Source organism: Pangasianodon hypophthalmus, chromosome 8, assembly GCF_027358585.1.
Source record: "Pangasianodon hypophthalmus isolate fPanHyp1 chromosome 8, fPanHyp1.pri, whole genome shotgun sequence".
Lineage (NCBI taxonomy): Eukaryota > Metazoa > Chordata > Actinopteri > Siluriformes > Pangasiidae > Pangasianodon > Pangasianodon hypophthalmus.
Genome location: NC_069717.1, coordinates 2,392,239 through 2,413,983, shown reverse-complemented (window position 1 = coordinate 2,413,983; position 21,745 = coordinate 2,392,239). Strand labels below are relative to the sequence as shown.

Below are 21,745 nucleotides of genomic sequence, written 5' to 3'. Positions count from 1 at the left end.
TTCAAGACTTAAATAGCAGAATTAAGTTGTGATAGTTCAAGAATAAAATCATAATGTTTCGAGAAAAAGATTGCAATGTCTGATATGAAATAGAGATTTTTTTGTCTCGATATATTAAGACATTATTTTTGAAATATTGCGATTTTAATATATTTTTTTCTCGTAATAATAGATATTATGATTTTTTTGTCTTGGTATTTTACGTCTTTATTTTTAAAATATTTTTTCTCATAAATATTAGATATGATTTTTTTGTCTTGATATTTTACGACTTTATTTTTAAAATATTTTTTTCTCGTAATATCAGATATTATGATTTTATTCTTAATTCCACCGCATGTTAACGTGTAAAGTTATATTTTAAGTATATATATATATATATATATATATATATATATATATATATATATAAGTTTTGTATTTGCAGCATTTATACTGTATGTTCATCTAAAACAAACAAACAAACAAACAAAAACAAACAAACCCGGCGCCTACGAAGTTGCGAAGTAAAATGGCGGCCACTCCTCCGCCTTTGCGCTACGTCACTTCCGGATGCGGCAAGACTCGGAGTAGTAGTAGGAGGCGGTTGAATTCAGCTCTGATCCTTTAGCTTCGTTAGCATCGAGGCTAATCAATGACAGCTCGGTGTCGCTTTCGCTCATCACCTGCCAGCACACACACACACTCCTCCACTGCTCTATCATCACTTCTTTCACCTGCGGAGGAGGAAGAGGAGGAAATGTCCACCATTTTATTCCTTATCATCTGAGGAGTCGGCGGTGTTTCCAGGTTAGCTTTAGCATTAGCTTGGTTAGCTTTTCCGGGAGCTAGCATAGCCGATTAGCACTGAGGTGTGAAAACAGTCACTGGCTTTCTGTTCTTAATTAAATGTTCTTAATAAAACATCTTAGATATTATTTAACACCTTAAATTATTATTATTTTAACTGAGGGATTAATAATGTTAGCTTAAATCTATCTACACCGACCTGCTTTAGCTGTATTTTACATTATATTCTATTATTATAGAAAACATTAATGTAATATAATATAACATCATATAATAATTTCCTATAATTTTTTTTATTTATAAAGAATTATTTATCTGACCCTCGTTATGTGTCATATTCACACTATCATTTTGTTTATGCATTATTTTATAAGCTTTTCTTTAAGCTCTTCTTTCACATATTACACTTTTTTCTAGAATTTATTTTTCTAAATCTTGTTTTATTTTTATTTACGGTTTTAATATGCATTTGTCTAAATCATAGAAAATTAATAAATAATTTTGTAAACAATATTTATAGCATTTTTTTTTAAATATTAGTATTGCATCGTTTTAAGAGCTCACTCAACTTGTTATATTTGTTATAATTATTTTTATTATGATCCTATTATTTATTTGTTTGTTTGTTTTATTTGTTATGTGTCTATATATTTTTTAAAGATCCTGTTTACAATCTTGCTTCATTTTGATTCGTGTGGTTATAATATATGTAATATATATAAAATAGTATCATTTATTTTTCTTTTTTAATTTTCACTTTATCCCACAGTGCTGTTGAATCCTGCGCTCTGATTGGTCAGAAGGTGTTGATTAGTTTTCTATAACAGCAGCTCTGACAGAAGTGCAGGTTTATATTAATGCGTTATCGTTTCTATAGTAACAGCTCATTCACTTGGAGAGCTACTAATAATCAGATTTAAAAAAAAACACGTTGGTGAGGAGACGTTACTTTAGCCTTTAAAGGAAGGAGTCTCCAGTGTCAGAGGTAAAGCTGTAACTTGAAGTTTTTTGTATCGTCTTTATCGTATAGCTACTTTCTGACTTTTTAAAAAACGAGATTAACGCCGTGTTAAATATCTCCGTGAATATTTTTTGCTGTGTTTTATTATATTCTCGTCGTGTTCCTGACCTCGCGTGACCGTTTACGGCTCTAACACCGATGTATTTTGGCGCCGTGGCCTGGTTAGATCTCTCTTCTGTACATGTCCATAGGGTTGCGTTTCATTTCCACGCTAATTATTCATGACCCGCAGGTAGAGAGCAGCTCCGGCTCAGCAGAAATCCCACAGCGTAAGGATTAACCTCGAGGGTTTTTTATTCAGGGTGAAATAATGGCTCGCTTGCTCAGGAGGAATTATCATTAAAGCGTTTAAATTATTATTAAAGTGAGATTGGGCGTGTTTCTAAGCAGACGATATTATTATTATATATAATTGACTATAATTACAGTGAAATTAAGTAGTGATTAAATGATTAATGTGCTGTGTGCTGAGGTTTTTCTTGGCTTAGTGGTAATAGCCGAGATATTATTATTATATCTCAATCCCATTCTCATTCCCAATCCCAATCTTGTTCCCAATCCCAATCGCAATCTCGTTCCCAATCCCAATCTCGTTCCCGTCCCCATTCCCAATCTCGTTCTCATTCCCATTCCCAATCCCAATTTCGTTCCCATTCCCAATCCCAATCTCGTTCTCATTCCCATTCCCAATCCCAATTTCGTTCCCATTCCCAATCCCAATCTCGTCCCCATTCCCATTCCCAATCTCAATCCCGTTCCCAATCTCAATCCCGTTCCCAATCTCAATCCCATTCCCAATCTTAATCCCGTTCCCAATCTTAATCCCATTCCCAATCTTAATCCCATTCCCAATCTTAATCCCATTCCCAATATCAATCCCGTTCCCAATCTCATCCCCATTCCCAATCTTAATCCCATTCCCAATCTCAATCTTAATCCCATTCCCAATCTCAATCCCGTTCCCAATCCAAGTCTAGGAAAAGCAGCAGCGCTCCGTCTACAGAGAAACAACGGCTTCTGTAGGAGGCTTTACAGTGATACTGTTGAATCATCTCTCTGTTACATCATCTCTCTCTCTCTCTCTCTCTCTCTCTCTCTCTATTTATAATCTGTCTCTATCTCTCTATTTATTTCTCTCTCTGTCTGTTTCATCACTCTGTGTCTCTCTTTCTGTCTCTTTCCCTCTCTCTCTATTTACATCTCTGTCTCTATCTCTCATTATTTATGTTTGTCTTTCTGTCTTTTTCATCACTCTCTCTCTCTCTCTCTTTCTCTCTCTGTCTGTCTCTCTCTCTGTCTCTCTCATCATTCTGTGTATCTGTCTCTCTGTCTCTCTCTTTCTATCTATATTTCTTTCTCTCTCTCTCTCTCTCTCTCTCTCTCTCTCTCTCTCATCCTTCTGTCTGTGTGTGTCTCTCTTTCTCACTGTCTCTCTCATCCTTCTGTCTGTGTCTCTCTCTCTCTCTCTCCCTCACCTCTCTTTCTCTCTCTCTCTGTCTCTCTCATCGTTCTGTGTATCTGTCTCTCTGTCTCTCTCTTTCTATCTATATTTTTTTCTCTCTCTCTCTCATCTTTCTGTCTGTGTGTCTCTCTCTCTCTTTCTCACTGTCTCTCTCATCCTTCTGTCTGTGTCTCTCTCTCTCTCCCTCACCTCTCTTTCTCTCTCTCTCTCTCTCTCTCTCTCTCTCTCTCTGCTGCAGTTGACGATGAATGGCCTGTCTGTCAGTGAGCTGTGTTGCCTGTTCTGCTGTCCTCCATGCCCGAGCCGTATAGCAGCTAAGTTAGCCTTCCTGCCCCCTGAGCCCACCTACACCCTCCTGCCGGATCTGGAAGCAGGCCCGGTGTCCACCAGCTCCACCACGGCGCCCAGTCTGCGCTCTCGAGGCGGCGCTGGAGCAGTAGCAGCAGCAGGAGGAGGAGGAGGAGGAGGTGCTGGTGGAGGAGGAGGAGGAGGAGGAGGAGGAGGAGAGGGGCGCTGGAAGCTCCATCTCACAGAACGGGCCGAGTTTCAATATTCTCAGCGGGAGCTGGACGTCACCGAGGTGTTCCTGACGCGCTCAAGTCGAGGGAACCGAGTGGGCTGCATGTACATCCGCTGCGCTCCCACGGCACGGTGAGACACACTGACACGGAGAAATTTTAGGAAATGTAAAAATCCTAATGTAACCGAATCGCCGTGACGCTGACCAGGCGGTTACTAAGGATGCTGTTAATCCGCGTTAATGAACGTGAGGTTCGGCTTCGCGTCTGACGGCTCACTCGCACACATACCAAAGTAAAAACCTGAGGATCCCAGTCCCGATTACACACCTCCAGCGTTCACCGAACGCCCTGTGAACGTTTCCGGCAAGCTTTTGTAAAAAAAAAAAAACGAAAAAAAGAACGAATAGTCCGTCTTGTATTCGTATCTGTATTTGTATATTCCGAATATATTCACAGCGTGTCTGCGTCAGACTTCCTCACACATGTAAATCTATCTTTCCTCTCGTCTCATTTACATGCCTCTTTGCTCTTTCATTCTTGTTCTCTCTCTCTCTCTTCCCCATCTTTATTTTCTCTCTTCGTCTCTCTCCCCATCCTTCTCTCTCTCTCTCTCTCTCCGTCCCTCTCTCTTTCCCCATCTTTCTCTTTCTCTCTCCCTCTCTCTCCCCATTTTTCTCTCCCTCTCTCCCCATCCTTCTATCTCTCTCTCCATCCTTCTCTCCCTCTCTCTCTGCCCCCTTGTCTCTTTCTCTCCCTCTCTCCCTCTCTCTCTCTCCCTCTCTCTCTCCCTCTCTCTCTCTCTCTCTCTCCCCCTCTCTCTCTCCCCCCCTCCTCCTCTCCCTCAGTGTGTGTGGTATCTTTAAACACCACTCACATCCTCCTTCTCTCTCTCTCCTCCCTTTTTTGCATTTTCTTCTTTTTCAGACATCACCTCTTTGTTTCTTTTCACCTCTTGTTTGTTTGTTTGTGTGTGTGCGTGTGTGTGTGTGAGATAAAAGATCACGACTTGCAGATCTGTCAGATTAAGCTCTCAGTCTGTCTTTTAGTCAAATGTCAAAACCGTCTATTTTAAAACCGGATTAATTCTAGCGTTAGATATACAAATAAGTCCACACAGGAAGTACGGCGTTAGAGGAATTCCGCTTGGCGATCAGGAAGAGTGAGTCACAGGCTGATTAGGACTGCGGAGGATCCCGTGCACCAGTGGTGGTTAACTGTGTTACCGTGGTAACTGCGTCCGGTTTGTTTATTTATTGAGTTATTTCATGCTAATCATCGAAAGACACACATGAACACAGTAAGAAGTTTAAACAAGTTACTGAATTGAATTTCCGTATCAAATCTTTGTCAAGTGAATCGAATCGAATCGTTCTAAATTTTCCAAAAATCACTTCTGAATCCGATCGAAAACCAACGAATCGTGAATCGATTCGATTCGCTGTCAACCCAAAGATTCACGCTCCTATACCAAGACTGTACGAAAAGGATCCGACTGTCTTGCGTAGCGTAGCTGTTGTGTGAACATTAAAGAAAGAAATAAAAAATAAAAACGAACGTGCACTGAACGTTGCTCAGTTTATGGTGTTAAAGCGGTATGTTTAATAAAGTGCGTGTAGAGCAGGTTCCGTGAGCGTGAGCCTTAAAAATGAGCCGTGACCTGCGACGTTATTCGTAAACTGTCGCACGTGAGAGCACTTCACGTCTGCGAGCACTGAGCACTGAGACCCACGGCTTCCTTCCTGTCGCTCGCTTTAATTAAAGTGCAAGAGCCATGGCCTGAAGTAAAAGAATTCAAATTATAACCTTTATTGATTAGTATTCTGACTTGTGTTTTTTCGGGTTTTTCCGAGGCGTATTTTTATTTATTTATTTATTTATTTATTTTTTTAAAACAACGTCACACTAGAGCTGGGCGAAGTGATGATATAATATTATCATGATAAATTATGTCACGATACACTTTATAAAACTATCACAGGTATTGCGATATCTTTTTAATAATTATTTATTTAGTGTTAAAATAATTTATGAACATTTTTAAATGTTGATTTAATGTTAGCGTTTCTATTTAAACTATTTAAAATTGTAAAAAAAAAAAAATCTTTATATTAAAAAATTAAGTATTTTTTTTCTTCTCATTTTTACTGCTAATTTATTTTTGGAGACTTTAAATAAAAGTAATCATCAAACTCACTTTTTAAAGGTTTTTAAACTCACCTTTGAAATGTGACGTGCAATTTATTTATTTATTTATTTATTTATTTATTTATTTATTTATAAACCAAACCTATAGATCTTGACACAAATTGTGTATCGTAGAAATGTCTTGAAATATCATGATATGAGATATTTTTGTCATATCGCTCACCCCTCCGTCACACAGCTCGATTATTTTCTGCATAAATGACCCGATTAAGACGATTGTGTTACTGACACGGGCCTAAAGGCTGTACGTTCTGCGTGAATATTAAACTGAGTAAAGAGTGGGTGAGGAGTGAAATAGAAAATAAAAATAAATATTTAAAAGGCGGGATTAGACCTGTCCGATCTTGTGTTCATTTTGAGCTCCGTATTTTAACATTGGAGAAAACATTCTCCAAAATACTCCAAAAAGAGCCGAATAAAATATAAAAAACCAGCAGATATTAACTGACGCTCTCTGGAAGCCCCGCCCCCTTCCACCATTTCACGCTAGGAGTGTTTTGGTGCTTGAAATGACGCAGCGATGGCGTAAACGGTAACCAGAGAGTGTTTTGAGTTCACAGGAAACGGTCTTTTAACCTTTTGACCCAGATTAAAATCAACAAAGTGTTAAACCTTAACGTTAACGCTGTTGATAATTGGTTAGGGATTAAATAGGCTTAAAACTGCGACGCCGGTCTCACGGGGAAATCGTTTGTATACGTCTGACCTCATTTCTCTTTCCTGACGCCGCTGATATCATTTCGAACCTTTGGCCTGGTTACAACAGCGCTGAGACGAGGACCTGAACGGACGTGTTTGAAGAAACGTGGCAGGCTGTTTTAGATAAAAACGCATTCCTCTTTAATTAGTTTACAACACAATTATCTGGTTGCACTGGTTTCACACGCACACACACACACACACACACACACACACACACACACACAGTTCTTCAGTCCAGTGTAAAGTTTGCACATTTTAAGCTAAATATTGATCCAGGGTGTGATCTGTGTAAAAGTAAACTCATCCACTAAAACATGCCAACACACTGATTTTCTAAAAGGAAGTGAATTCTATTTTTTATTTGATTATTTACTTTTCATTTAATATATATTTTTTTTTAAAATAGGAAAGATTATAATAATGACCATGAAAGCCCTGTGTAGCTCCCAAAGCCCCGTCCATCCAGCCGTCATTCCACGTTTAATTACACTTTAATAACTTAATCACTCTGAAGTCACCACTTTATTATTTATTATTATTATTATTATTATTATTATTATTATTATTATTATTATTTCAACCTGATTTAATATGATCCTAAGCTCACAGGCCGTAGAAAGCATTATTATTTATGGTTTTCTGAAGTTAGACCAAAAAAAAAAGAAAACAAAATCTGCTGTTTTTGCCAGAATTCAGCCACAGCATCCAGACCAGCGCGTTCACACACACACACACACACACACACACACACACACGCACACACACACATTAAACCTTTCAATAGCAGTGTTTCAAGCATCATAGTAAATGTTGTTACTAATACAGATGTGACGGAGGTAAATATATCCGCTTATAAAAAAAAAAAAAGCAGTTTTATCAGCGTGCTTTCTCCAATATCGAAACGTCTGTGTAGATTTAATATCAGATGATTTTATTAATAAAAATAAAATGATATTTAAATAATAATAAAAGCCAGTTTTAAACTCTGATATATCCTGTAAATTTGTTTTTAAATCCTGTGCATTTATTTTTATGGTACACTTTAACTTGCGTGACTTGTTGATCACAACTAACTTATTTAATTTTATAGCTTTATTGTGTTTGGTGGTTTATAATCTATATTGATAAATGATAAATGATAAATATGCACTTATATTTGTGTAGTATTGTGTCTGTGCTTCCACAATGGTGCAGTGCTGTCTATCTATCTATCTATCTATCTAGAAAGAAAGAAAGAAAGAAAGAGACCTAACGGGGGAAAAGCAGCCTGACTTTAAAGCATGAATCGTAAATTTAAAAAATGTTGTAAACAGAAATCTATAGTTTAAGAAAATAAAGTCTTAATGTAATGATTAAACGCATTGTGATTGAACGTGTGTGTGTGTGTGTGTGTGTGTGTGTGTGTGTGTGTGTGTGTGTGTGTGTGTGTGGGGCAGGTTCACCGTGCTCTTTTCCCACGGTAACGCTGTAGATCTGGGGCAGATGAGCAGTTTTTACATCGGTCTGGGGACGCGCATCAACTGCAACATCTTCTCCTACGACTACTCGGGCTACGGCGTGAGCACGGGAAAACCGTCCGAGAAGAACCTGTACGCGGACATCGACGCGGCGTGGCAGGCTCTACGCACGCGGTAACACACACACACACACACAACACTGACACTAACAGCAGCGTGTTTATGATTTATTATGTCTCTGCCGTTAGCTTTTCTACCTTTAATGTGTACCTTTAACCTGGAAATGTCTTTAAAAAGACAGAAGATAATTACCTTTTAAAGTAAAGATTTAAAAAGTATACCTGCGCCTTTTTAAGTAAAAAGTACTACAAAGGCACAGACTAAAGGTTCAAATGTCCAGTGGACAATAATTCAGTTCGGAATGTTGGAAATTTTGGGAGAACCGTTATATATACACATGTCTTTATTCTGTACGTAATTAATAACAGCCAGTAAAGCTTCTCAATATCAGACAATAAGGTCATGGACGAGGCAGAGACGAGCAGCGTGCAGGTAAAGAGAAGTCTGTTATTTTCGCAGCCGATATTCCACTTACACCAGGTTCATATTTAAAAAAAAAGAAGAAGAAGTGGTTGTTATTTTCATATTTTTTTAAATTTTGTATTCTCTCTGCTGTTGCCAGTTTTCAAGGTGCATTAGGTAAGTCTTTAGGTTAGTCTTTTTTGTTTTTCCTGAAGGTTAGGTAGGTCTGACATTCAAATGATGTTCATGAAGCTCCGCCCCCAGGACCAGGATCTAGAGTAGCGTGTCTGTAAAATGACTGACAGGAGACACTTCCCAATACAAACAAGCATTCCGAAACCGGAAGTCAGTTTTCCCGAACGGGTTTTTGCTAAGGTCACGGCTTAATGCATTGTTGTTTTTGTTTGTTTTGTTTGGTTTTTTTTTTTAATTATGTTCTACTATCAGTTTTATTTGTACAAGTAAGGAATAAAAAAATCGACTATCGACTATCCTGTAATGAAATGCCCCTCATGCACAAATAATTTCTTTCCGCACGTTTAAAATGAAAGCGTTATCTGTGTACCAGACATCTGCGTCTCGACCCTGATAAAGCAGGAGGAAGTGAGGATGAGGGTGATGATGAGGATGATGATGGTGGTGGTGAGTTTGAGCTCCGTCAGAACATTAGGCAGGAACTTTGAGAGGAACCAGGAATCAGAACAGGGAAAGTGAGACGTCCTCTGGTCATCAGCGGAGTGCGAGATTCCACACCAGTTAAATTGCTGTTTAAATCCTCCAGCAGTGTTATGTGAGTTAATGTGCTGTAAATATTTTCTGGTCCTCTCAGATACGGCATCAGCCCCGAGAACATCATCCTGTACGGGCAGAGCATCGGCACGGTGCCCACGGTGGACCTGGCGTCGCGGTACGAGTGTGCGGCCGTCATCCTGCACTCTCCGCTCACCTCGGGCATGAGGGTCGCCTTCCCCGACACCAAGAAGACCTACTGCTTCGACGCGTTCCCCAAGTGAGTCCCTCACGACACGCTCGAACGTCCTCTTCAGCTAAATCCAAACAGCTGTAGAATAAAAATACAGATAAACTGAACGAAAACAACACGAGCAAAAACAAAGAGTAAAACAGTAAAAACTTAAAAAGGCTTACTTTTTTATTTTATTTTATTTTTTTGGTCTTTGTCTGAAAAGCTTGAACTCGGAGATAGATACAGAAAGGTGAAAGTGATGCAGGGATTGAAAGGAAGGAAAAAAGAAAGAATGGGTGAGGGAGAGAGAAAGAGAATGTAGAAAAAAGAAAATAAAAACAGAAAAAGGGGATAACAAAAGAGAGAGAGAATTGAGAGAGAGACTGGAAGGAGGGGGAAAAAGAACAAAGGAATAGCATGAAATAAGCAGGAAAAAAAGATGGTAAGGGAAAGGAAAAGAAGGGATGAGGAGGGAAGGAAGGGAAAAGGAAATGAGGGAGAGAAGGAAAGGAAAGGAAGAGAAAGGGAAAGGAAAAGAAGGGAAAAGGATGGGAGAGAAAGGAAGGAAAAAAGAAATGAAGGGAAAGGAAAAGAGGGGAAGGGAAACAAACGAATGGAAGGGTAGAAAAAGGAAAGAAAGAGAAAGGAAATGGAAGGGAGAGAGAGGAAGTGAAGGAGAGGGAAAGGAAAAGAAAGGAAAAGAAGGGAAGTGGAGGGGAGAGAAAGGAAGGGAAATGAAAGGAAAGAGGATGAACAAGAAATCATGTGAGGAAAAACAGAAAAAGAATGTGACGAATACTAGAAAGAAAGAAAGAAAGAAAGAAAAGGTGAAAAGAGATGGTAAAAGAGGTGTAGTGAGAGAGAATTGAGTGACATTAAAAGAAGGAATTAAGAGAAACAGAGGCAGAGTGAACATCATGTTCCACAGATGTTTAATGGAATTATAAACGGGTAAAAAGTAAATGACGTTACTCTGTAATTTAAAAAAATAAATAAAAAAAAAAAAAGGCGAATGGCTGTGGTGTAAGAGGAGTAAAACACTTTGGGGATGTGCTGTTACAGGAAAATAATCAACCTCAGGGAGGTAACAGTAACTCCGCTTCACCACGTCGCTTATTTTCCTGTAACAGCACACGGCGTTTTATTCCTTACTTACTGCCTCATCACAAATTGTATGTTTTCTGTAATTTACTCGTTAATAAGAATCCTTCTTCAAGGACACACCATTTATTCCTGATAAGAGTCGCATCATCTCTCTCTCACACACACACACACACACACACAGCTGTGCTCCTCTCTGACTGCGTGAGAGGATAATTGGAGGCTGCAGTGGAGTGCGTTCACTTCAGCGCTGTTTGCTTTTAGAAACCGATGGTTACTTTTCTCTCGGCTGACACAAAGATCGCATCCGTTCGTCCCAACAGCGTTTCTTTTCCTTCACACACCAAACACGGAGCTTTTATGTCTTGCTGTGCGTGAAAACGGCGTGATTTGTCCGAAGACGTCCGATTACGTAAACACACGAGCGATGCCGAACAATGTGAGCTAAAATATAACACTGAAACATAAGAGAACGTAAGAGAGCAATTAAATATAATATTTAATATATATTATTAAACATGTGTAGTAAATTTTATACCACAGCGCTGAAGGTTGCTGTAAGGAGAAGGTTTATTTAACTGTAATGGAAGGAGTCTCCAGTGTCAGTGCTTTGAGAAAACAGACGAGTTTTTGCTTTCCTGTTTCTCGGTTACGTGACAAGCTGCGTTTTTTTTTTTTTTTTTTTGTTTTTGTTTTTTTTCTCGAGAGAAAAGAGAGGCTGTGATAGAACGGCTGTTGATAGCTGCTATAACGTAAGTGATGAACTCATTTTGTGGATGTTCTGCAGCATTAAATGCAACTATAAATGGATAAAAAGGATGATGTGATGTCCTTTTAATAAATGAGAAGTTGTAATCGTTGGCGAATTGCTGCCGTATAAGACGAATAAAAGACTTCAGGACGTGCTGTTAAAGGAAAATAATCGACTTCAGGGTGGCAGCAGCAACTCGGCTTCATCACACCGCTCACCACTGTTGATTATTTTCCTACAACAGCACGACACGCACTGAGAATAGTTTTAGGATTGTGCGACTTTACACACAGTATCACAGTATTAATGATATAAATATCGAATACGTAACGATGCGTGTCTGGCGCCCTCTAGTGACCTTCTGCGCTCTGTAACCTCCCTCATCCAGGTACAGTAAGACCTGTGCGATGTTGATAGGATCAGTAGGATCAAAGATTCGGAGAGGGATTACGCCATCTGCGTGCATAATTATATATAAACTCCTGTGACGTGTTATAGCAATCTCTCTGTATGCTCCTTAAAATCAGTTACGAAACATTGAGATCGTAAACAAGCTTTTTTTTTTTTTTTCCAAATCTAATAACATTACATGCACTCTTCATGAGAGATGCCATAAATAATAAAGCATAAGAAACAAGTACGATGTGCTTAGCTATTCTGGTTAGGGCTGGGCGATACGATGAACATCAATATCGTGATAAATTATGCTGCTGAGATATCGTGATATCTCTTTTGTTTAAATAAAAATTAAATTTTTTTAAAAATAATTACAGACTGACACTGAGCAGCTGATCTGATGTTTAAAATTTTGTCCTTAATCTTTAGAAATGTTTTTGCTCCCATTCCCGGTTTTATAAATAAAAATGCTTTTTTTTTTTTTAATCGTAAAAATACAATTATTTTTGTAGACGTGAAATAAAATATCATCAAGCATATCATGTATCGCAGATCCGTCTCTGAGCATGAGACTGAGATGTGATATCTTTGTCATATCGCTCACTCCTACGTCTTGGCGCTTTTTTTTTTATTGCTAGCGCAGTTTCAGTAGAGTGAGGAGAAAAAATTTCAACAATCTCAAACTTAAAGGTTAAGATTCAGGGTTTCTCTGATTCTCTTTCTCACGAACGTCATATTCAGAAGAAATCCAGAGTAGAAGTAGCGGAGACGTCGACGCAAACGCTGGAATCGAGAAAAAGATTTTTCTTTGTCACATACACGGTTATACACGGTATATAACTTGCAGTGAAATGAAAACCTGGCCTGCTCCTCCTCAGCATTTAGATAACCAAATTAAAAATAAGAAGTAAGAAATAATAAGAAATAAGAAATGTTTGTATGGAAATGTTAAAAAAAAAAAAGACAGTAATGTACAAAATGTGCAGTTATGTTACGTGTAGTAACAGTAAAAAAGTGCGGAGTGACAATGAGAAATGTCGCCCCAGAACGTCCCAGAATGCAGTGCAGCTAAACGACGCAGAGGCTCGGCTAGTGAGCGATGGGCGAGGTGACGAGCGCGGTGAAGTAGCATGATAGTTTTTGTAAGCTGATTTGTTTGATCAGATGATGAGGTGAGAGAGCTTGGCGGGCTGAAGGACTAAAGCGCCGCCGCATCGCTCTCTTTAGGTAGAGATTCAATTCAATTCATTTTTATTTGTATAGCGCTTTTTACACAGGTCATTGTCTCAAAGCAGCTTTACACAAACAAAAGTAAAGTGAAGTGTGTGTGACGTCTCTGATGAGCAAGCAGGGCGACGGTGGCAAGGAAAAACTCCCTGAGATGGTGATAGGGAGAAACCTTGAGAGGAACCAGACTCAACAGAGAACCCATCCTCATATGGGTTTACACTGTAGTGTGCGTGTGTGTGAGCACAATGTGTGTTGGTGTAGTCCATGGAAAACAGCTGAAGCGTTTTCGTGGCAGTATGAAGCATTGCCGGTGGACAGGTCCAGAGTGAAGGGGGGGGAGGTCTGGATCACCGGCAGCTCAGGAGTGTAGCTCGGCAGAAGGAGAAGGAAAGTGGTTAGGTACACTCACAGTCACCGTGTGGAGATAAAACTCGACATCCACGAGTCCCCCAGATCTACTCCTTTGATAAAAACACTAGTCGCTAAATGCTAGGTTAAATAAATAAGTCTTCAACCTCGACTTAAACACTGAGACCGTGTCTGCTTCACGTACATTAACTGGGAGACTATTCCATAATTTTGGGGCTTGGTAAGAGAAAGCTCTGCCCCCTGCCGTGGTTTTGGCAATGTGTGGTACTGATAGACAGCCTGCATCCTTAGAGTGAAGTAGGCGCGGCGGAACGTAAGGTACTAACATATCGCTTAAATACTGCGGAGCGAGACCGTTTAATGCTTTATAGGTTAGGAGTAATATTTTAAAATCGATGCGGAATCTTACTGGGAGCCAGTGTAATGTAGATAAGACTGGCGTGATATGCTCATACTTCCTAGTCCTAGTCAGGACCCTCGCTGCTGCGTTCTGAACTATCTGAAGCTTATTTATGCATCTAGACGAGCATCCAGATAGTAAAGCATTACAGTAATCTAATCTGGACGTGATAAATGCATGGACTAGTTTTTCAGCATCACTTAGCGAAAGTATATTTCTAATCTTAGCGATATTTCTGAGGTGGAAAAATGCTAACCTGCTTACATTATCTACATGCGCCTCAAATGAGAGATTAGAGTCTATAATCACACCGAGATCTTTTACTGTTAGACTACTGTTAGAGATGAAGCGAAGGCTGCGCCGCTGTCAGCAGGTTGTCGAACGGCATTGTGGGTAACGTAGGAAAATGTTAGCAGAAGTGAATATGGAAGTGGAAGTCAGTCTATAGGTCTGATTATTGATTATTTCCGTCTCTCTCTCTCTCTCTCTCTCTCTCTCTCTCTCTCTCTCTCTCTCTTTCTATCTCTCTCTCTTTCTGTCTCTCTCTCTTTCTGTCTCTCTGTCTGCAGCATAGAGAAGGTGTCGAAGATCACGTCTCCGGTGTTGATCATCCACGGGACGGAGGACGAGGTGATCGATTTCTCGCACGGCCTGGCTCTGTACGAGCGCTGCCCCAAAGCCGTGGAGCCGCTGTGGGTGGAGGGGGCGGGGCACAACGACATCGAGCTCTACAGCCAGTACCTGGAGCGTCTGCGTAGGTTCATCGGCCAAGAACTGGCAACCCAGCACACCTGAGGACCTCCCACACACCTCTCTCTCTCTCTCTCTCTCTCTCTCTCTCTCTGTCTCTCTCTCTCTCTCTCTCTCTCTCTCTCTCTCTCTCTCTCTCTCTCTCTCTGACCCGTTTACACTTCCTGTTTCGTGAATTTCTCGAAATTCACCCAAGACTTCTTTAAAATGGATTTAAACCCAACCCCAAATCCTTTTGAATGCTCCATGACCTCAATTATGCATTACAGAATAGTAATGTAGAATTGTGTACATTATTTATTTACTTATTTATTAGCTATTTCGACAGATTTTATTATCCAGAATAAACCACTGAGTTTCCTTTAGCAATAAGAGATCTATAATTATAAAAAAAAAAATCAGATACATTAGTTACATAAAATAAATATTAAATATAAAATGAATTAATTATATTTTTATAGCATTTATTTAATTTGTTTTTTTATATCTAATTAATTATATAAAATGAATAGAATTATCAAGTGAGAGTCAAGTGAGAACCTTAAAACCTGCAACAAATTGAAATGTAATTGAAATTGAATCAAAAGAACACTTGAATTGAGCGAAATGGAGTTTATCTAGACATGTGACACTTATGTGGATTAAAAATTTTAAAAAAGTTTTCATTTGACTCACCCTTGTGAAATTAATAATAATTCAGGAAATCAGGAATAATGGTGTATTCTTAATGACAAAAAAAAAAAATCTTCCTAATTTTGACGTAATTCTTCACGTAACGCCCAAATTGATCTCTGCTACTTAATAGCTTCGAGGTCACAGAATGCAAAATGGCCGACCAGAATCAAACGACGCCATTTTCAACATGTTGTTTGGGTTAGCGTCCGGGTAAGGGAATAAAAATAAAAAGAAAGAACATCATTAGAAGGTTGTTCGAAGGTTTGTTATCAGTAGTTGTGGATTATTATACACAACGCACAAATCAGCTTTCACCCCGGCGACACGTCTGAAGTGCAGACGCGTGTGATTAAAGGTGCGGTTTGTCATTTTTACGCCTCTCTGCTGCCTGTAAAGCCGATTACAATCGCAACATAAACGCCGACAAGACTTCCGCTTTTCAATTTCCACAACCTTCCCTTCTTCTCTCTCTGTTAAAACTCTTTGAGAGTTGCCTTTTATGGAAAAAAAGGGCGGAGCTCAGCGTATTTCAGCACTTCAGGACTTTGTTTTGTTTGGAGAACGGATGCTGCGTTCGACTTCACTCGGAAATGGGAACTCGGAATTATGCGATTCAGCCTACAAAGTGGGGAAAAGTGTTTTATTAGCATGAAACTAGCCAACTAACATTAGTGATCATGAGGTGATGTATTTTTTTTCTTAAAGCTGTACGGTCAGTGTTATAGATTTAACCAAGTAGTTGATGGATTTAAAGTAAATACTGCTATAAACTGTACTATGTTTTGTTTACTGTTGACGGTGTGAGCGGCCATGTTGACATGTCGTCACGTGCTGAACGCAGAGTTCAGGAGATTTTCCCGTCTTTCCGAGCATTTTCTTTGTTTTTTTTTCCTAATCGGAGGACGAAAATTTCAGAGTTTTAGCCGAACGCAGCATAATTTCCAGAGCAGAAGCAGTTAAAAAGAAAACAGATACAGAGAGAGAGAGATTAGAAATGAAGCTTCCTGAAGTTGTTTCTTAAATATCTTGAAATACTTCTACGGTTGTAGAAACAATTTTAAAAATGACACATCGCACCTTTAAAATCGTTTAAGTGAAATCCAGATGTGTTAAGCAGGCAGGTGTAAACAGAGTCTTTCTTTCTTTCTATCTATCTGTCTCTCGGTTTTTCTCTCTCTTTATCGTCGACGTCTCTCCAGTGGGAGTGAGACAGGTGTCGATAAAGCGGCATGGAGTCCTCCATGTTTATACGGACATCGCTGTTGTTCGGAGCGACTCGATGCTGTTGATCGACCGCAGAGGTTCTTGCTACTTTGATGCGGTTGTTCTGACCTCCTCTGTGTGTGTGTGTGTGTGTGTGTGTGTGTGTGTGTGTGTGTGTCCTCGATGAGCGACAGTGCTGGAAAACACACCAGGCTCGAAAATCTTTCTCTTCCTCAGTCGGTAGTGTTTACTGGAACTGCTTTTTAGTAGCCTTCCTACCTTATTATTATTATTATTATTATTATTATTGAAATTCCTCCCATTTTTTTTCTTAATACACACGTTCTTTCTCTTCTGAGTTTTAAAGGGTTCAGACTCTGTCGTTAACCTCCATGTGATCATTAGCGTAGAGATGTAATGAGCTGACTAATAACACCGGGATTAGGATAAAGCTCTGGAATGTGTGACCTCGGGCCAGCGTCTTAGAACACGATATCCATGAAAGTGGATAGTTTTTCCTTCCTCGTATGCGGTCACGCTCTCCCACATGTCCTGTGTGTGTGTGTGTGTGTGTGTGTGTGTGTGATGAAACCCAGCCCCTACCACATCCGAGGAACAGGTGTGTGTGACGCTGTGATTCTCGCTTTCTCTCCCTCTCGGGTTCTGCAGTGAAAAGACACGTGATATTTCGCTCAATGTGCCCGAGGCGGAGATAAACTAAAGATCGCGATCCGTAGCTTTTGTCTCCAACGGATCAGAATCTCAGGCGGACCACAATCCCTTTCTTCCGTCATCGCTGCCCTCCCCGGGGTGACCCATGACTCATCTGTTTACATCTTACCCTTCACGTTTAATCACCTGTTTTAAACTCTCGCGATACGTCACACTGATGATGTGATAAACATTTACTTCTTACAAATTTCTTACACACCAGTGATTTGGAGTCGGAATTGCTTCATCACGTTTGTTGTCACGGAGAAATTTGTCTTAATGAGCGCTTACATGTTAATTACATTAAATAAAAATCCTTCCTTTTGACTCTAAAGAGAACGAGTGTGCCCGAGCGTTAGTATCGAATGCTAGCTTACTAGCCACCAAGTCATTTTTTGCATATAAACGCTGATTGTTTATTAATATTTTTTGCTTTAATAATGAGGATGTAGTTTAATATTAGCATTAGAGACAAAGCATTATGGCAAATAAAAATGGCAGCTACATTAATATTTTATAAAACCGGGGCTTTGAATATTCGTTATTGTTTTTGGAACGAGTATCTGAATACGTGATCTCAAAACCATCCTTAATTTAATGGATTATATTTCTTTTTCAGCATTCACCTGAATTTTAAGTATGTCTGATACTGCAGTTCAAAATATATCCAGTAGGGGGCTGGATGATGATGATGATGATGATGATGATGATGATGATGATGATGACATAACACCAGGCGTCATCTCTGCAGCTAGGGATGCACCAACATCAATACCGTTTTTTCTTATAAAAATGATACTAAAGATACTAAAAATGAGGCGCGTATTGAGTATGAATCAGTCAGTGACGTCACGGAGCATGACGTACAGCGCTGTACGTGTTGGTCGTGGATGTGTGCTGTTAACTCCTCGTGCTATGTTTTAGCAGTATCAGTGAGCGTGGTCTTTAAAAACGAGCTCCATGAATCATCTCAGTGCTCAGTGCTCGCTGAACTGAAGTGCTCTCTCTTTCTCTCTCTCAATTCACAGCACCTTGCGCTCGTCGATACTGTTGCACGCACTCATTTCGGCCGTTCTCGCTGTCTAATAAACACCATAAAGATGTTTATCTGGTTAGCTGTATCGTACAGAACTGCCGTAGTTCCTTGTCTTGATGTTTGCGTTGCTCATTAATCGCTCTCACTGCTCATTAGCGCGATCACGTACACTGGGATTACGCCACATAATATCACTGTATCGGAGTGTTTTTTTTTTTTTTTTTTTATGAGTACGAGGAAACAAGCTCGATATTGAACTGATAGCTGATGCATATTGATGCATCCTTATCTGCAGCAATTCTTTTTATCACACAAACAGTATTAATAATAATTAGGGGTGTAAACCTCAGGCTTACAGACGATACCACTATCAGATGATACCACTGAATCTGCTACGATACGATGCAGTTTATTAACCTCTGATTGACATGTGACCAACTTTGTTCAGAGACTGGGGTTAGCATTAATTCGCGAATAATAATGACGTAGAGAAGAACTGTTTTAAAAAATATCACGTTACAAAGTTAGGGCCAAATCGACTTGCTAGCAGTTTTTCAGTAATAATCGATTTAGAATTAATTCTAATGAATAATAATCGAATTATGATTGTTGCATCGATTCATTTCGAGCGTCTCGTTTTCAATTCATCGAATGCATCGATCCGAATCGCCGACTCGTTACACCCCTAATGATAAAGCTAAACCAATAATAAGCTAAGATATAAACAAGTAATACGTGCCATTGTTAAAATAAAAGACATCAGCAGTCATTGTTTATTTTTTCGAGGAACTTAAAAACTAGAACAAACGTCTAAAAGTAAAAAAAGGCCTACAGTCGTAGAGAGTCGTAGCCGTTTCAGGAGCTGTGCGACGATGACGGAAATAAAATAAGGCCGGAATTATAAACGAACGCAGCAGGTGTTAATGCAGCCGTAGACAAACACTGTCGTGTGTTAAGTGTGTGGAAGACGAAAGACTGGAGCCAAGGCACTGAACAAAGCTCAAACTGTCGAGGGGTCATTTGTGGAGCTGCTGTTTGAGGTGTGTGTGTGTGTGTGTGTGTGTGTGTGTGTGTGTGTGTGTGTGTGTGTGTGTGTGTGTGTGGGGACACAAGTGTTTGGAGGACAAGTGCAACACAGGGGCAGGCTTTGGGACTGAGGATTAAATTGTTAGAAAACTGAAAGTGCGTGTGTGTGCGCGTGTGTGTGCGCGTGTGTGTGCGCGTGTGTGTGCGCGTGTGTGTGCGCGTGTGTGTGCGCGCGTGTGTGCGCGTGTGTGTGCGCGTGTGTGTGCGCGTGTGTGTGTGACTTTATGGAGGACCCAGATGAACTCGAGCTCGTTTCGAAGCTCCAGACCAATGTTTAGATTCTGAACTGGTTTTTTTCCTTCCTGATTTAAAGACGTTTAAGTTATGAGTCTTTTGTAAAAGCGCTCAGATGGACGTACTGTATCATATTTACACACATGTACATGAAATTTTGTTCCTTTGGGATATTTTTTTTTTTCCTTCTCCTCCTCGGGGTCAAACGGGTTTTCCAGGTGGTGTCTTATCATCGTCGTGTCCACTTACACATTGTTTATTATAATATAATAATTATAATTATTATAAAATTGTTGTTTTTAGTTTTTCCAGATTAAAAATGATCTTAGAGAATTAAAAATAATGAATTGATTATAAGAGTGAGTTGTTCTTATTAAATATGATTCTGAGGGTGTGTGTGTATAAGTGTGTGTGTGTGTGTGTGTGTGTGTGTGTGTGTGTGTATGTGTATATAAATGTGTGTGTAAATGTGTGTGTATGTATAAATGTGTGTGTGTGTCTCCGAGCACATCTTAACAGTAATAGATGGACTCTCTCATACATCCTGATTATCTTGTCTGTTTTAACTGTCTGCTCGTCACACTGTAAAATGGAGGAGGCCGAGACGCTTCACACAGACAGATGGAATTGAAGACCCTCCACACACACACACACACACACACACACACACACACACACACCTGCGTCTTTCTTACAAGACTGCATATGCACACCGCATGTGTGGTTTAAGTCTGTGTTAAGCTCTCCAGCTGTTTAACTGCACATGTGTGTGAAAAAGTGAGAGAGCCAAAAGCACAGCCGGCTTTCTTTCTTCAACACACACACACACACACACACACACACAGACACAGACACAGACACATTAAAACACAGACTGTGACGGTCAGTCCTGCTATAGGCTTTAAAATGAGGGAAAGGGAAAAACATAATACGTGATTGTTTCTATAGTAACAGCTCATTCACAGGGACTTGTACAGCAGACGCTCCACATAAACAGACATTAAAACTGTGTAATTGAATAACTGATGTCAAGTTTTCTGTGAGGACGCGTTTCGATAACGCTTATGGAAGGAGTCTCCGGTGTCAGCGCTTTCTAACAGTCAGAGGTTGCATTTGTTTTTGTTTTGTTTAGTTTTTTTTTTGTAAGACACAGGAAATGACACAAAATGTGACTAAAAATGGATAACAAGTACAGTGTCGCTCTTTAATAAACGAGTAGATTGTAACCGCTGGTGAATTGCTGTGGTGTGAGAGGAATAAAACACTTCAGGATGTGCGGTTATGGGAAAATAATCAGCTTCAAGGGGCTAACAGTTACTTCCCTCCATCACCACATCACGTGTTGTTGATTATTTTCCTATAACCAGCACGATATGTAGAAAAGGAGCATGATGGAAACAAAATAAAATTAATGGATTGTCTAAGACTTTCTAAGATTTTGCAAAACTCTTTAGGGCTGATGAGCGTAATTAAACATGAGATTAGAAATCTAAAATGTCTTTCATAAACGTGTGTAAATCTACAAATATCTCATTTATAGGTGATGTATTGAATGGTCCAGGGTCATACTTTGTGTGTGTGTGTGTGTGTGTGTGTGTGTGTGTGTGTGTGTGTGTCTGTAGGGGGCGCTCTTGATCCATTTCTGAATCCAAACTGAGCTTTATGATGTGAAGATGAAAGACTGAGGCAACATATCAAAGTGAATATTAATTAACTGGAGGAGAGACGCAGTGTTTTATACCGACAGTCAGTTTAGACACATTCATAAAAAACCCTGAAAGACGTATTTTTTTTTTTTTTATTTGAATTGATGAAAAGGCGAGTAGAGAAAAGTGCAGTGTCTCGGTTTTCCTTTCTGAGACTTGTTAAAAATTATGCAGTGTGAAGGGGAAGTGACTTCTAAAGGTTCAGAGATAAAATCGTTTAACACACTCTACACGAACAGGACAGCTACAAATCTGATTTACACACTTCCTCTGCTTGTAGCTGATGAGCTGAAGGTTTTAAATTTAGCGTCACACTCTCCTCGGACATTGCTTGCCTCAGTAATACCTTTTGTACATAAACAATTTTATAAATTATCAGAATAAATCAAGAATTAACAAAATTAAATATTCAAATCAGGGTGTAAGAGCATCCATTGTACCTTAATTTTGTTAT

The 21,745-nt window shown here is 39.5% G+C and overlaps 1 protein-coding gene across 1 annotated transcript; it reads left to right on the top strand.

Moving 5' to 3' along the window:
• The first annotated feature begins 537 nt into the window (after positions 1–537).
• On the top strand, positions 538–19,936 carry abhd17ab (abhydrolase domain containing 17A, depalmitoylase b). Its single transcript, XM_053236226.1, has 5 exons — positions 538–789; positions 3,511–3,923; positions 8,137–8,331; positions 9,509–9,688; positions 14,460–19,936. The coding sequence occupies exons 2-5, from the start codon at positions 3,517–3,519 to the stop codon at positions 14,683–14,685; spliced, it is 1,008 nt and encodes a 335-aa protein (XP_053092201.1). The 5' UTR covers positions 538–789; positions 3,511–3,516; the 3' UTR covers positions 14,686–19,936.
• Positions 19,937–21,745: the final 1,809 nt, after the last annotated feature.